The sequence below is a fragment of the Ranitomeya variabilis genome, chromosome 5 (genome assembly GCF_051348905.1).
Source record: "Ranitomeya variabilis isolate aRanVar5 chromosome 5, aRanVar5.hap1, whole genome shotgun sequence".
Lineage (NCBI taxonomy): Eukaryota > Metazoa > Chordata > Amphibia > Anura > Dendrobatidae > Ranitomeya > Ranitomeya variabilis.
The window spans coordinates 80,127,586-80,142,780 of NC_135236.1; the positions used below are offsets into that span (position 1 = coordinate 80,127,586).

At 45.4% G+C, this 15,195-nt stretch overlaps 1 protein-coding gene across 1 annotated transcript in view; it reads left to right on the forward strand.

Moving 5' to 3' along the window:
• LOC143774866 (adhesion G protein-coupled receptor E3-like) overlaps positions 1-15,195 on the forward strand; it is a 123,845-nt gene that overhangs the window by 51,057 nt on the left and 57,593 nt on the right. The window contains exons 4-6 of the mRNA XM_077262636.1: positions 2,202-2,255; positions 5,076-5,177; positions 5,961-6,119. Coding sequence (XP_077118751.1) covers positions 2,202-2,255; positions 5,076-5,177; positions 5,961-6,119 — 315 coding nt within the window. The remainder of the gene's footprint in view (positions 1-2,201; positions 2,256-5,075; positions 5,178-5,960; positions 6,120-15,195) is intronic.

The following is a 15,195-nucleotide window of genomic DNA, read 5'->3' on the forward strand; positions in this document are numbered from 1 at the left end:
ATAGGAAATTCCAAAGGCTCCAGGACAAAACCACAGTGCCTGGCAAATGACAAATCCATCAGATTCAGGGCAGCACCCGAATCCACAAAGGCCATAACCGAGTAGGACGACAAAGAACAAATCAAAGTAACAGACAAAATAAATTTAGGCTGTATAGTACCAATGGTGACAGGTTTAGCAACCTTTTTTAAGCGTTTAGAGCATGCTGAGATAACATGAGCAGAATCACCACAGTAAAAGCACAACCCATTTTGACGTCTATGACTTTGTTGCTCAATTCTGGTCAGAGTTCGATCACATTGCATAGACTCAGGTCCCTGTTCAGAAAATACCGCCAAAGGATGAGCAGATTTGCGCTCCCGCAAACGCCGATTTGCGCTCCCGCAAACGCCACATTAAGCAATGCAGGATCTCCTGGCGCCAGAGAGAAAGCCCAATCCTGCGGGTCGCCACGCAACAAGGAGATAACAATTTTTACTTGCTGAGCGGAATCACCAGAGGAACGAGGTCTCAGAGATAGAAATAACTTACAATTATTCTTAAAATTCTGAAACCTAGATCTATCTCCAGAAAATAACTCAGGAATGGGTATCTTTGGTTCTGACATAGGGCTATGAATAACAAAATCCTGAATACTTTGCACCCGTGCAGCAAGATGATCCACACTAGAAGTCAGAGTCTGAACATCCATGTCTGCAGCTGAGCTCAAAACCACTCAGAGTTCAAGGGGATGAAAGAAGCTAGACAGACTGCAGCACTAAAAAAAAAAAAAAAAATGTACTCAGGTCTTCTTTTAATCCCACTTCTGCGATGCATAAAACACTTTTTGGCCTGCTATACTGTTATGATCCTTAGTGGTTGAGGATCACAAATTACTCCAGCAAGGTGACTAAACATAGGACAAGCTCTAGGGAGGTGGAAAACTGGACTGACCGCAAAACTGAACCTATCCAACCACACTAGAGGCAGCCGGTGAACGTGTCTAAAATCCTAGACGTCTCGAGCCAGCCTGAGGAACTAACTACCCCTAGAGAGAAAGAAAGACCTCTCTTGCCTCCAGAGAAATAATCCCCAAAGATATAGAAGCCCCCAACAGATAATAACGGTGAGGTAAGAGGAAGGCACATACACAGGGGTGAAAGCAGATTCAGCAAAAGAGGCCCACTAATTCTAGATAGCAGAAAATAGAAAAGGGGTCTATGCGGTCAGTAAAAAACCCTTACAAAATATCCACACTGAGATTTCAAGAACCCCCACACCAACTAACGGTGTGAGGGGAGAAACTCAGTCCCCTAGAGCAACCAGCAAGTAAGAAATCACATTTTAACAAGCTGGACAAAAAACATGATGAACGCTGATAATCAGAAACTGAACAAACAAAAACTTAGCTTGTCTTGGAGAGACTGGGAGCAAGGTAGTCACCAGGAATCTGAAGAGCACTGAATACATTGATAGCAGGCAAGGAACTGAGTATCCAGGTGAGCTAAATAGGAAACCAACCAAGGATAACGAACCAGGTGATGAAGCCAACCTGCAGAAAGACAACACTACACAGTACCGCTTGTGACCACTAGAGGGAGCCCAAAAATAGAGTTCACAACAATGCCCGTGAAATCTGAGATTTCGAATGCTACTACAAGGAGGAGCTAACAAAAATTGCCAATTCTAGATGTGCTATGCTGATAGACGCCTACCCAAAAAGACTGAATGCTGTCATAAATTCAAAGAGCACTTCAACAAAGTATGCGTTTAATGACGTGCATATTTATGCAACTACATTATTTCAATTCTTTCTTTTTCGACCCAAAAAGATTTCAGCTTATTTTTCAACTGAATTGTACAGATTATGGGTGACATTAAAGGTGGAAAAAGTTCTGAAATTATTCTTCTTTGTATGAATTTTTTCATATTACAAAAACCTACCGTTTCTACAGGGGCGTGTAGACTATTTATATCCATAGTATTCCAGTCAAAAGGGCATAAATTATAATGGAATTGTCATCCACTTTCCTTTTCAAAAAAGTTGTCAGAGATGGCCGAATTGGCATAAAAACTTAAAATATTGCTAAATTATGCAACATTTTAAGCAGTTTTTCATCAGAATTTTTGCAAAACTTGACGGATTTTGTGCCTTTATGTACATCACATCATTTCTCTATATCATATTATGTGGGGACACTGACACGTTATTTTTTTCATAGATGTTCAAAAGAAACCAATGAGGTTGACCTGTCCTATGTCGACTTTGCCTCCAAGTAAGTATCGCGGGCAGTTCTATGTACGATGCTACCTATGGACGGTGTTTGCGCACGGTTTTATTTTCTAGATGATCTGCATAAACTATCAGCAGTCTCATGTAGTCTGAAATCCTCCTTGTGCCCCATCAAACATCCAGACTGCTTTTCCTACTCCATGCTATACACTGCATTTCAGCTGGGGACTCAGATTGACTCTAATGTTATTTAAATGGAATAAATCAATGAGTCAAAAAAGTAATCTCCATTGTTCTCAGAATATTTTGGGCAAAAAGTTGTATAATCCTACAAACAGTACAGTAATAAAAATTATTTTGAAATTGCTTAGGTTCTGAAAAGACTATTGGAAGCCGCAAGAGTGCACGGTCAATGCAAGAGCATGATGTGGACACATGAGCTGTGTCCTGGGGGTCCACACACATTCGTTTCTTAATGTTGGCATAGGCCAGTTAAAAGGGTGCTGTAGAAATACGTTGTGTGTTTAACCCGTTACTTGCCAAATTAGAAATTTTCATTTTATGGATTTTTCAGAAAAGGGCGTCCCAATATTCAATTAAAAATGACAATGACATGATTTCCTATTTTGAAAACATTCATTTTACAAACACAACACAAAAAATTGGACCTAATTATAAAAATTCTTAGTTGCTAGAAGCAAAAGATTAGGCGTCCCAAAAAAGGACATTGGTAGATAATGGGTTAAGACATTTTTTTTTGATAGTTTAACAGCTATTCCTCCCGTCCTGCAATACACAAGTTTACATGTTGGGCTTGGCCAAGTGTTTATATGATCTTAGTAGTAAGAGGAGAATAAGTCTCTGCCAGAACTTCTGTCATTGCTTTTTTTTATAAGAAGAATGTAATGATCAGATTATTGAAATCCAACTTCCTCATCTTTATCTGCCATCAAACTTTGTTGACAATGAAGAAGTGGAAGGGTCCCAAACACATTAGATGGTTAGTTGAGCATGGCATCCTTCTATTTCCACTGCTCTATGTACCATGGCGTATCATCTCACATGAGAATACTAATTTCCACACTTGCTTTCTGGATCCCTAGACAGCCCAACATTTCACACCATTGGGTTTCACCCTATTGAATTTCATGCCATTCTCACCACAGCTCTAATAAAATGGGTGGAGCTGGGATGGGCATATGATGGGGCGTGGTGACCCCCACTTGTAAAATTTATTATGAGCTGTGGCGTTCACTACGCCAAAAATCTTACTCTAGCCGGGGCTGGAGTAAGATTTGTTGTTGAGGTGCCCACTAAAGTGCATGCCGCTATGGGCCTCGCCTAAGTCATGATGAGGTGTGCAACTCTTAATGAATCAGAAGCATTCACTCCAACACGCCTCCTCATCAAGTTCAGCAATTCTCTCAGTGGTTTTGATGAATTGGAGCCATGGCCCCTATGTCTTTTCCTGACACACTGCAGCATTTCAGAGTAAGGCCGACATCACACTAAACGTATAAAAAAAATCGGTCCGAGTCTCACTGCCGAGAGTCACACAAGTGTTCTCCGTATGGTAGTCCTTGTGTAATGCGTTTGCAATGCGATGATGCGATTTTCTCTCAGCCATTTACCCATATGACATCTGTATGGCTTTACATTTCTCACTGATTTTCCCTATGTACCGTCCCATTAACCCCTTAACAGCCGCCGATACGCCTTTTAACAGCGACTGTTAAGGGGCCTTATTCCTCAGCACCGCTTTTTAACTCTCATAGCGGTATTGATCCCGTCAGTTGTGCCACCGCCTTGTGACATCAGTCACTGCAAAGTGACACAATAAATAATTCTAAGTATGATCACCTTGTTTGCCTTTTTATTGATAGGTTACAGAGTAAACTTGCGTTCAGTTTGCCAAGTGTGTATTGCCAAACATGCCAGATATTCTAAATAACGTCATGAGGAATAATGAATTTACACTTTATTTATTTTTTTGTTTTCACTTACTAATGTCCTGCTGCACTTCTCGTGGACTTTCCTCATAATTGAGGAACATATGGCAGAATCCAAGCTGGATCCTTTTTATTGCGGTCTGCATAGTTGGCTTCTCCTTGGTCCCAGATTTCAGGCCTCTCCTGCACCAGAACAATCAGCATGTTCACATGAATACGTGTGGCCATGTTGCTGGTATCTGTGGACGTGTGTTCCTGCCCTTTTTATAGGTTGCCAGGACAAACTGAATTCCAAGCGTCCTGTTCTTGGCTGATGCAATTTCCTGGCTTCAGGAAAATGTGTGCGTATATGTTGTTTACTATACGGATGGTCCGTTTGGCGTCCCAGTGTTTCTTGCACCCTCCGGCTTGCATTGGAGAGTCTCGGACAATATACGCATACAATCGCAGCATGCTGTGATTTTCCTCGCACGCCTGAGAAAAAATACGCTGATCTGGATTGCCCCATAGAGTAACACTGGGCCGAGTGCTATGTGATGTTTTCTCACATAGCACTCGGCCATATTGTAGATTGTGAGCCTTCGCGGGCAGGGTCCTCTCTCCTACTGTACCAGTTATGACTTGTATTGTTCAAGATTATTGTACTTGTTTTTATTATGTATACCCCTCCTCACTTGTAAAGCACCATGGAATAAATGGTGCTATAACAATAAATAATAATAAATAATAATAATATTGTACGGTAGTGCGGCTCAGGCCTAAAACAAACACTGCTGCAATCAGCGACTGATTCAGGTTGTCCACAGTTTAGGGAACATGAATCTCCTGTTAGATTCGCTTTCCTAAAACCATGAAGAGTTAAAATGCAGATATATTCAATAAAAACTGAACGGACCTTTTTTATTATCCTTTAGATACAACCAACTGTAATAACCATATCTGCCCAGAAGGCCAGTCCTGGAACAAGTCATTTCCCTGTATACCAGGGTATAAGAAAGATAATGGAGTCTGTGTAGGTAAGTGATGTGGGCGCCCTTTTCTATACAGTGGGACACCGCAAAAAAGAAGTAAAATAAGTAATATACCAGGGCGTACATTCAGACTGTGGCCGCTGTCTCACATATACCACATATGCACCCAACAGAAGCACTTTCAGTTCTGCTACAATAAGTATGTGCTGGTTTGTCATGAAATACAAAGTGCAGTTTCCAAAATTATGTCATTTATGGGAGATGGTGGTTTCTGCTGTTTCGGCACCCCTGGGGTTCAACAAATGGAACAATGTATTCGAGTGAAATTTGGGCTCCAAAAGTCAGGAAGCACTACTCCCCTCCTGCGCCCCGCTGAGTACTCAAACAGTAAATTCTCCACATATAGAGTATTGCCCGGTATCATTAGCAATTGCGTAACAATTTTTTTGTAGCATTTTTGTGTTATTACTCCTTGTGAAAGTGAATAAATTGTGGCTAAACGTTAATTTTAATTGAAAGAATGTACTTTTTCATTTCTTATTGCATTATTTCCCGTGAGGCACCTAAGAGTTAGAAAAAAGTATTGAATTCGATTTTGAATAGTTCGACGGGTGCAGCTTTTAAACTAGTATAACTTTTTGGGGATTTTTTTTTTTACATGTAGGCCCCTCCAAGTCAACATCAGAACTGAGTAGGTTTGTAAAATGTGTCAATTTTATTGAAAAAAGTTAAAGAAAAATTGCTGCTAAACGTTTAACCATTCTAAGATCCTAGAAAAATTGGTAACCAAGGGGAAAATTTTTCTCACAAGTTTTCTGTGTTTTACAGAGATAAATGAGTGCAGAGAGGGCACACACCATTGTGATGCCAACACTGAGTGTAAAAACATCCAAAGTGGTTATTACTGTGAATGTATAAAAGGTTATCAGAGAGAAAATGTAACCGAATTCTGTCCTTCCGAAGTAACAAAGCTCAACAAGTGTACAGGTAAGTGATAAGCGGAAAAATGAAATTATTAAGAGTAATGAGGTGTGTACTCCAAAACTGGTTCCATTCTGAATAATGTCTTCCAGAAATGTTACATATAAAGTATGGCTCCAGGTGACTGATGACCCACTATACCTAGTGAAGGACCTGAGGAGGCATTTCTTTCTTTTGTGGTTTTTTGTTATCCTTGTATAATTGCAAAAGTTAAGATTCATGGATAATCAACACCAACCATTGACTCACAAAGGTGAGCGGCGTGAATGACTGTTTGCTTAAGGTCTCATTCAGAAAAAATGATAAGTGCGTTAGTGTTTTGGATCTGAGTATCATCCGTATTTGGTCAGTGTTTCATCAGTGTTTTTCAAGGATGGATAAATAAATAGATTACAAAGCTTCTTCTATACTTTGCAATGTTAAACTCACAGCACAGCACAAGTATTCTAAACTGATGTCATCCTTGTGCTGTGAAAGGCTGAAGCGCAGCCAATCAACAAGCTTTTAGACCGTGGGCACTTCACAGCCATGCAGGGCCGGTTTTAGACAAAGTGGGGCCCTAGGCAAAATTTTAAAGTGGGGCCCCAAATGCTAACATTGTAAAATTACACAAACATTTATGTTACATTACATGAGCAGGATGCGAATACAGTTGGTAGAGGGCCCTGGAGCCAGTGCTCACACTGTGGCCCCCATATTTAGGGGCCTTATATCGGCCAGCGGGTCTGCCACTATTAGCTGTATGCAGGGGCGTTGCTAGGGTCAGAAAAGATTGGGGGCTCAAGCCCTAAGACAAAGAGTTGCCCCCCAACCCCCTCATTTTTTTTTTTAACACTGCAGATAACACAGTGATAACTCTCTGAGTACAGATAATGTATTAGATGTCACCTGCAGTCCTATGTAACACCACAGATATCACAGTGATAACTCTCTGAGAACAGATAATGTATTAGATGTCACCTGCAGTCCTATGTAACACCAGAGATAGCAGTGATAACTCTCTGAGAACAGATAATGTAGTAGATGTCACCTGCAATCCTATGTAACACCACAGATAACCATAGCGTTTCAGAGTAAGACTATGTTCACATGCAGCATTTTTTTCAGTAGCCAAAACCTTCTCTATTTGCAGTAAAAACGTTGTGTTCAAAACCCCTGTTTTTCAGCTTGTTTTGTGATGTTCTTCATACTTTTTTCAGCTTTTTTTGGAGTGAGGATGTTTGCTTTGTCTACAGTATGTATAAGGCCACGTTCACATGTTGAGTGTTCGGTCAGTATTTCACATCAGTATCTGTAAGCCAAAACCAGGAGGGTGAGAAATACAGAAGTGGTGGATTCTGATTGTTCCACTGCTGTTTCTGCATTACAAATACTGATGTGAAATACTGAACATGTGAACAAGACCGAATAGTTTAATTCACCAAAACCACTTAAAAAATTGCAACGAAAATTGCGTTGCAATATCTGCAGCTGTTTTATTCTTTCATTGCTTTCTACGGGTGAAAACACACTGAAAGAAGTGACACGCTACAGATTTTAAAAGCGCTACAGTTCTGAAATCCAGTCAGAAGAAAAAAGCGCGTGCAGGAGACTTCGGAAATCTCCTATGTTTTGCTGGCGCTTTGAAAAGCAGCTTTTCGCCATGTTCATATGCAGAATTTGTGCAGCCTTTTATTCTGCAAATAAGAAGTTTACAGCACAAGCAAAAACTGAGGTTTTCAGAAATCTCCTGCGCACCCTTTTATTTTCTCCTGACTGAATTTCACAACTGCAGCGTTTTTTAAATCTGCAGCGTGTCACTTCTTTCAGCAATTTTTTTTCACTTTTTTGAAAAAGTTTAAACAATGCTGCAAATGTCGCAATGTTGTTTTTCACAGCGTTTTTGTGGAATAAAATTAACTTTATTATACATGTACTGTAGACAAAATGCATACTGTAAAAAAAACAAACAGCAAAAGCTCTAAGGGTGTGTGTCCACAATCAGAAAACGCTGCGGGTCGGCTGCTGTGTACTTGTACAGCGTCCAACCCACAGCGGCCAGATGTTACAGTATAGTGGATGGGATTTCAAGAAATTACATCTCTACTATGCGTGCACTGACATCCACACCTCACCCGCAGAGACGGACATGCGGCTCATCTCTCCAGACCCCAGCATGTCAATTCATCTTGCGTAGATGCGAGTCTCCGTTAAAGAAATGTCACCCGTGCAATGTATTGGATGCTGTGATTCCGCACAGATCAATCAACACACGCGGAATCACCTGTGTTCAAAACATGGCAGCACTTTGGACGCAGCACATGTCCGCTGCATCCAAAGGGCTGCCATTTCTGGATAGACTGCCCATACCGTAAAAATGGGTGTTGTGAAAGCAGTGTTTTTACTGCCAAGAGAGCAGACTTTGGCTGCAAAAAAAAGAAAATGCACCAAAAACGCTGATTCATATGCACACCTGTACTATATATGTGTATGGTTTAACCTTATTATTTCACATGTGAAGTCATTTATTTCTATATAATAAATATCCTAATTCAGCAGACAATATTCCTGTCTTGTGTCATCCAGACCATAGTGACAGGAGGTCGCCCTGTCAGATTACAAGCAGTGATTTAGTGACTGTGGTCAGAGCCTATGCTAATCCCTGCTGTATGTGACTGTGAAACCTGATCCTACAGCAATCAGCACAGAGCTTCGGGACCACAGTCAAGGGGGTTTGGGAGAGATGCTTCAGGACTACAGAGAAATGCACAGCATTATTCACTGCTGTACACCCTTTGGGCACTTCATAAAGGGGCTGCAGATGCAGGGGACCCTCTTTGTAGGTGGAGGCCCCAGGCGTCTGCCTGGTCTGCCTGCCCCAAATGCCGGCCCTGCAGCCAATGACAAGTATTGTCATGGCGGTGATTGGCCGGTGCAGTGTAAGAGGGTGGTGCTGTTATGGATAATAAGAAACACGCTGTCACTTTAAGAGGCTGCATCCCCTTGTCTTATGTTATGGTATGTTCTACTGTTCTCCCCTACTCTTGTTTTTGCTATGAACTGGTCGGGGCTGTGTAGAGTGGGTGGAGCTGAGCAGCGTGAGGGAGAAGAGTTTGAGAGGGAACTGAGAGAACTGTGAGCTGTTCTGCCTGCAAGAAAGAGTCGTTGGCTGCAAGAAAGACTACACAGCTTGAGACGAACTGCGATTGTTAATTAGACTTTCCCGGTTACAGCGAAGGGTGGCTGTTCTGCGCTGGTTTGTGGAGCCACGAAGATACTGAAAAGGGGACTTACGGTTTCCAGGAGCAAAGAGAAGACCACGCTTTACAGAGCCGACAGGAATCCGTGCTCACCACCGTTTTGGACTTCGGGGGGCCCCCCTGGGACTGGACCTGTGTCCCCAACATCACCGTGAGTCTGTTCCTGTCTGGTGTACCAGTTAGGGCCTAGTGCAGGCTTCAGTAGTTAGAGCACGGTAGCCGTGTGGCCTGCGTAGTAAAGGCCAGGGAGATTATATGCAGAGTAGCAACGATATATGTTTCATTGTGTAAAGTTGCTTGTGAGATAGATTCTGAGTTTGCAATTGCTTAAGCACTGTGCTATTTTACAGACAAATTGACTCATGTGCATTATCTTTTGTTATTGTAAACCCCTGTTTGCACCTTCCTTGTCCTTTCCATTTCCTGTTTCCCAATAAATCTATCCCTTGTTGTTTGCACCTCGTCTTGTGTACAGTAGTCTTCCTGCACCGTGGTGGCCCCTCGGCCATCGCTTCAAGTGGCGCTGCGAGCAGGGTACTGTCATCAAGATGGAGGCAGCAGACAGCAATGGCGGGAATGCTAACATTAATGGGGATGCTGTGGGCATTGGTGGAACCCCTGCAAGGACACTCCCTATGGGCACCATATTTAGTGTGCTCCCAAAGTTTGACGGCAAGAATATGCCACTGTCCGACTGGGTGTCCCGGCTGCAATGCACCCTGAAGATTTATAACATAAGCCCAGACCTTGAAGTGGACATTGCTTTAACTGCCATAGAGGGGGAAGCCCGCAGGAACGTCTGCCTACAACCAGAACTCACCCGCAGTACCCTGAAGGAGCTAGTGAAGTTCCTGGAAGAGATCTACAGCGAGACTGCTAGCGCGGGACATCTTCGCGCCAAATTTTTCTCTAGGCTGCAGCGGGAAGAAGAAGGAATTTCTCAGTATGCAACAGCACTGCAAGAAGTGTTCGAAGAGGTGCAGAGGAAGGAGGCAGATGGATTTGGCAGCATGGGCTCTAAAGACCAGATACTCCGGGAGCAATTCATTTTGGGTCTACACAGCACATCCTTGAGGCAAGCACTGTCAGAACGGGTCCGGGCAGATCCAACCCTTACGTTTCGTCAAGTTCTGGCGGAAACAGTGGCCCGAAGTAAAGAAGAAAGCTATGCGTCTGGAGTGATGCGTGTCCAGGGCACCAATTCCAGAGGGGACTCAAACCATCAAGAAGTGCTGGTCCAGGTAGTGCAAGACTTGCAGCAGTCCCTTGTTAACGTGCAAGAGAAACTGACCCAGATGGAGCGGAGAGTGGGGGAACTACAAGAGACTGACCCACCATACTCATGCAATCATCCTTCGGCCCGATCGACAAGGGATCAGTGGGAACAAGCCCCCTCCCGTCAGGCATCGGCGGCACGAGGACAGGCTCGAAGTACTCCTCGGCGAGGAGGAGGCATTCAATGCTGGGAGTGTGGAGGACGGGGGCACCTTGCCAGAGACTGTCAGAACTATACTCAAGGCCAGTGGAAGCCGCCGTTAAACTACCAACCCCCGCAGTAGTGCGGCACTCTGCGGGGGAGGCGAGAAGAGAGGCCGCTCCATATCATAACGAACACTTGATTGCTGGGAGCCCCATCCTACGTGCTGAATTTGAAGGAGTTCTGGTGGATTGCCTGGTAGATACTGGGTCCCAAGTGACAACGATGTCAGAAGCGTACTTCAAGCGGCATTTCCAGAACCTGGCCAAGCCAGAAAAAGAGACATTGATTCGCTTGTTTGCTGCCAACCAACAACCGATTCCGGTCACAGGGGTCGTGTGGATGAATATTCGAATTTGTGGACAAGCAGTTGGAAGAAAAGGGATCCTACTAGTCCCTGAGCCTGTCAAGAAAGATGTGCCTGTAGTACTGGGAATGAATATCCTACGTGAACTCGATCAGATTATGTTTACCAAACGGGGACCTGGATATTGGAAGAAAGCTACCCCACATAAGCCTACTCAAGAAGCCCTTCAACGACTGATCCGCGTCTGTGGGACGCAGAAGAGTGTGCCATCTTTTCAGACGGTAGGGGTCATCCGGGCTCCTGGGAAAGAACCTGTAATCCTACCTCCCGAGCAAGAAACTATAGTGTACCTTCCAGTGGGGACTCACCGCAACCTTGATGGGTTGGAAGTGGTTGTTCAGCCTGTGGTAGGCGGAGGAGTGGATCAAGAAGTCATGATAGCTCGTACGATAGCTGTGGTCCAGCGAGGACATGTCCCCATAAGAGCTTTGAATGTGAGCCCCAGGGAGGTCGCCTTGCCACGAGGGACAGATCTGGCCCTGGTGTACCTACATAAGGGTGAAGTGGTGAGTCAGAAGGAGATGTCTTTATCACCGAAAGAAGGTGTGGGGTGGACCCTAGCAGTTGCTGCGGAAGACGAAGAGACACCATCCCCGCAGTGGAGTGGACGGGTCATCCTTGAGCAAATGGAAGTGGATGTGAAGGCTATGGGCCCTGAGCGTGTGCAAGCACTAGAAACTATGCTGTGGAAAAATCAGGCCGCATTCACCCGTCACGCCGAAGATTTCGGCTGTACTGAAGCCATCACGCATGAGATCCCGACTGGGGAAGCTCGTCCAATTCGAGAACGATACCGGCAGATCCCGCCCAAAATGTACCAAGAGGTGAAAACATTACTGAGGCAGATGCTGGATTCAGGAGTGGTGCAGAGTAGTCAGAGCCCTTGGGCAGCCCCGGTGGTGCTCGTCAAGAAAAAGGACGGGACCATCCGGTTCTGTGTAGATTACAGGAAACTCAATGCCTGCACTGTTCGAGACTCGTATCCGTTGCCCCGCATCGAGGAATCCTTGACAGCGTTGGGGAAAGCCAAGTACTTCTCCACCCTGGACCTAGCAAGCGGATATTGGCAAGTAGCCGTGGCAGAGAAAGACAGAGAGAAAACTGCCTTCATCCTCCCTATGGGACTGTTCGAGTTTAACCGGATGCCCTTCGGGCTCTCCAATGCTCCAGGCACCTTTCAACGGCTGATGGAAAAGTGTTTGGGAGATTTAAATTTCAAGGCTACCCTGATCTATCTGGATGACATCATTGTGTTTTCATCCTCTTTCGAAGACCACCTTGCCCAGCTTGGACAGGTACTCGGAAGGTTGCGTGCTCATAACCTGAAGTTGAAGCCAAAGAAATGCCACCTCTTCAAGAGGGAGATCGAGTACCTAGGTCACATTGTGTCACAAGATGGAGTTCTACCCTCACCAGAAAAAGTGGCTGCTATCCAGAAGTGGCCAATCCCTCAAACAGTGAGAGAACTCCAGGCCTTCCTGGGACTCGCGGGGTACTACCGTCGGTTTGTTAAAGACTTCGCGAAGGTGGCCGGTCCTCTCAATGAGTTGCTGAGGGGGACCGCTGGAGTGCCGAAGACCCAGCGCATCCCCTGGGCACAGGGACAACATGAAGCCTTCCAGGCTATAAAGAATGCCCTTACTTCGGCCCCGATTTTGGCCTACGCAGACTTCGATCAACCGTTCCTGTTGTACACCGATGGACTCGGTGCAGTACTTTCTCAGATACAGGATGGACATGAGAGAGTCATCGGGTATGCTAGCAGGTCCCTGCGAGACAGCGAAAGAAACCCTCACAATTACAGCTCCTTCCGGTTAGAGCTCCTGGCTCTGGTGTGGGCCATGACAGAAAAGTTTGCAGGCTTCCTGACAGGTACAAAAATTCAAGTTCGAACAGACAATAATCCCCTGGCCCACCTTGAGAATGCTAAACTGGGGGCCTTAGAACAACGGTGGATGGCTCGCCTGGCCAAGTTCGACTTTACTATCCGCTATCGCTCTGCTACCGAAAACGCAAATGCGGATGGGCTGTCCAGAGTGCCTGTGGAGACTCCAGTGGGGGATCTTGATGAACAACTCGAAGAGGAGGAAACCCCAGACTTTAATAAGTTCAAGCCCCCGATGGTTGTGGCCCAGTCAAGAAGGGAGGCCTGCGCATTACCTCGGTCCCTGGGAAGAACCAATGAAGAATGGGGACACGTTCAGGATGAAGACGAAGGGCTGAGACAGATGAAATGGTGGGTAACGCAAAAGCGGAAGCCTGGCAAACAAGAGAGAGATAATCTGGACTCTGAAACGAGGAGTGTGTTGCACCAGTGGGATAGACTGGAAGTGCGAGAGTCAGTACTATATCGTAAGAAGCAACAGCCAAAAGATATGGAAGTAAGGAGGCAAGTGGTCATCCCAGGAAGAATGGCTCAAGAAATAGCTAAAGAAGCCCATGAATTCGGAGCGCACTTCGGCTCCACAAAGACCTACCAATGGTTGCAGCGGCATATCTATTGTCCTCGGTTGGAGCTTGTGGTGGAAGAGGTTTGCCGGCAGTGTCGAGTATGTGACCTCATTAAGAGTACTGAACAGAGGGCACCCATCCAGACCATACAAACTAAGGAGCCATTGGAAGTCTTGATGATCGACTATCTCCTCGTGGGACACTCGGCCCGGGGGCTGCAATATTGTTTGGTGATGACCGATCATTTTTCTAAGTTCGCAGTAGTAACTCCGACTACAGACCAGACTGCGGAATCGGCGGCGCGGGCCATCTGCCAAGACTTCATCCGGGTGTATGGGTGCCCAAAGCGCATCCACTCCGACCAAGGCGCGTGTTTCCAAGGCAAGGTGATGGAAGAATTGTATCGCATGTATGGCATCGAGCGGTCCCAGACCACCCCTTATCATCCTCAAGGCAATGGAGCTTGCGAACGCTTTAACAGAACCTTGCTTCAGATGCTGAGAACATTGGAGGAGGATAAGAAGGTGTGTTGGCCAGACTATCTGCCAGAATTGGTCTGGACCTACAACAATCGGGTCCACTCCACCACGGGTTATACCCCCTATCTACTGTTGTTTGGAAGAGCTGGACGAGAGATCATTGAGCTGAACCTGGAACAGCCAGAGGAGCTGATGGAGCGAAATGTCACCTCATGGGTGAAAGAGCATCGGCAACGTTTGCAAACGATACGGCGGTTGGCGGGTCAGCAACTGCAAGGAAAAGAACATACGGCCCGCAAACCGACTCAAGAGTTACCGCTTCAACCTGGAGACCGGGTATTGGTCAGAGAGAGACGCCCTAAGGGAAAACTAAGTGAGAGATGGGAAGTACAGCCGTACAAGGTTATCGAGTGAGTGTATGCTAACGGCCCTGTCTACAAGGTACAGATTGAAGATGGGGCATCCACCCCTAGAGTACTTCACAGAAATATGCTGCGGCCTTGCCGGTCTGAGGTCTGTTCTATGCCATTGTTGCCTGGAGGTGCCACTCCACTTCCTGAATCTGTCATGCCTGATGTCCAAATCGATGATGAGTGGTGGACCGCCCCTGACACAGTAGGGGGTCCTCAGCCGCCCCGAGGCGGTAATCTCGTGGATGTACCAGTACCGCCATGTGAGGATGAGACCAGACAAGAGCGCACAATGTCCCCTGCAACAAGTGTTACTCTGGAAGATAGTCAAGCCTTGCCTGACAGCCAAGAGCTTTGGAGATCCCAGAGGTCTAATGCAGGGGTTCCACCAGTCCGATATGTAGAACAGTGTGCTCTGTCTGTTTGTATACCTTTGTTGCCTCCTCCATTACACTTTTACCCTGAAGCTGTGATGGCCGAGGACGACCATCATTAAGAAGGGAGGCATGTAAGAGGGTGGTGCTGTTATGGATAATAAGAAACACGCTGTCACTTTAAGAGGCTGCATCCCCTTGTCTTATGTTATGGTATGTTCTACTGTTCTCCCCTACTCTTGTTTTTGCTATGAACTGGTCGGGGCTGTGTAGTGTGGGTGGAGC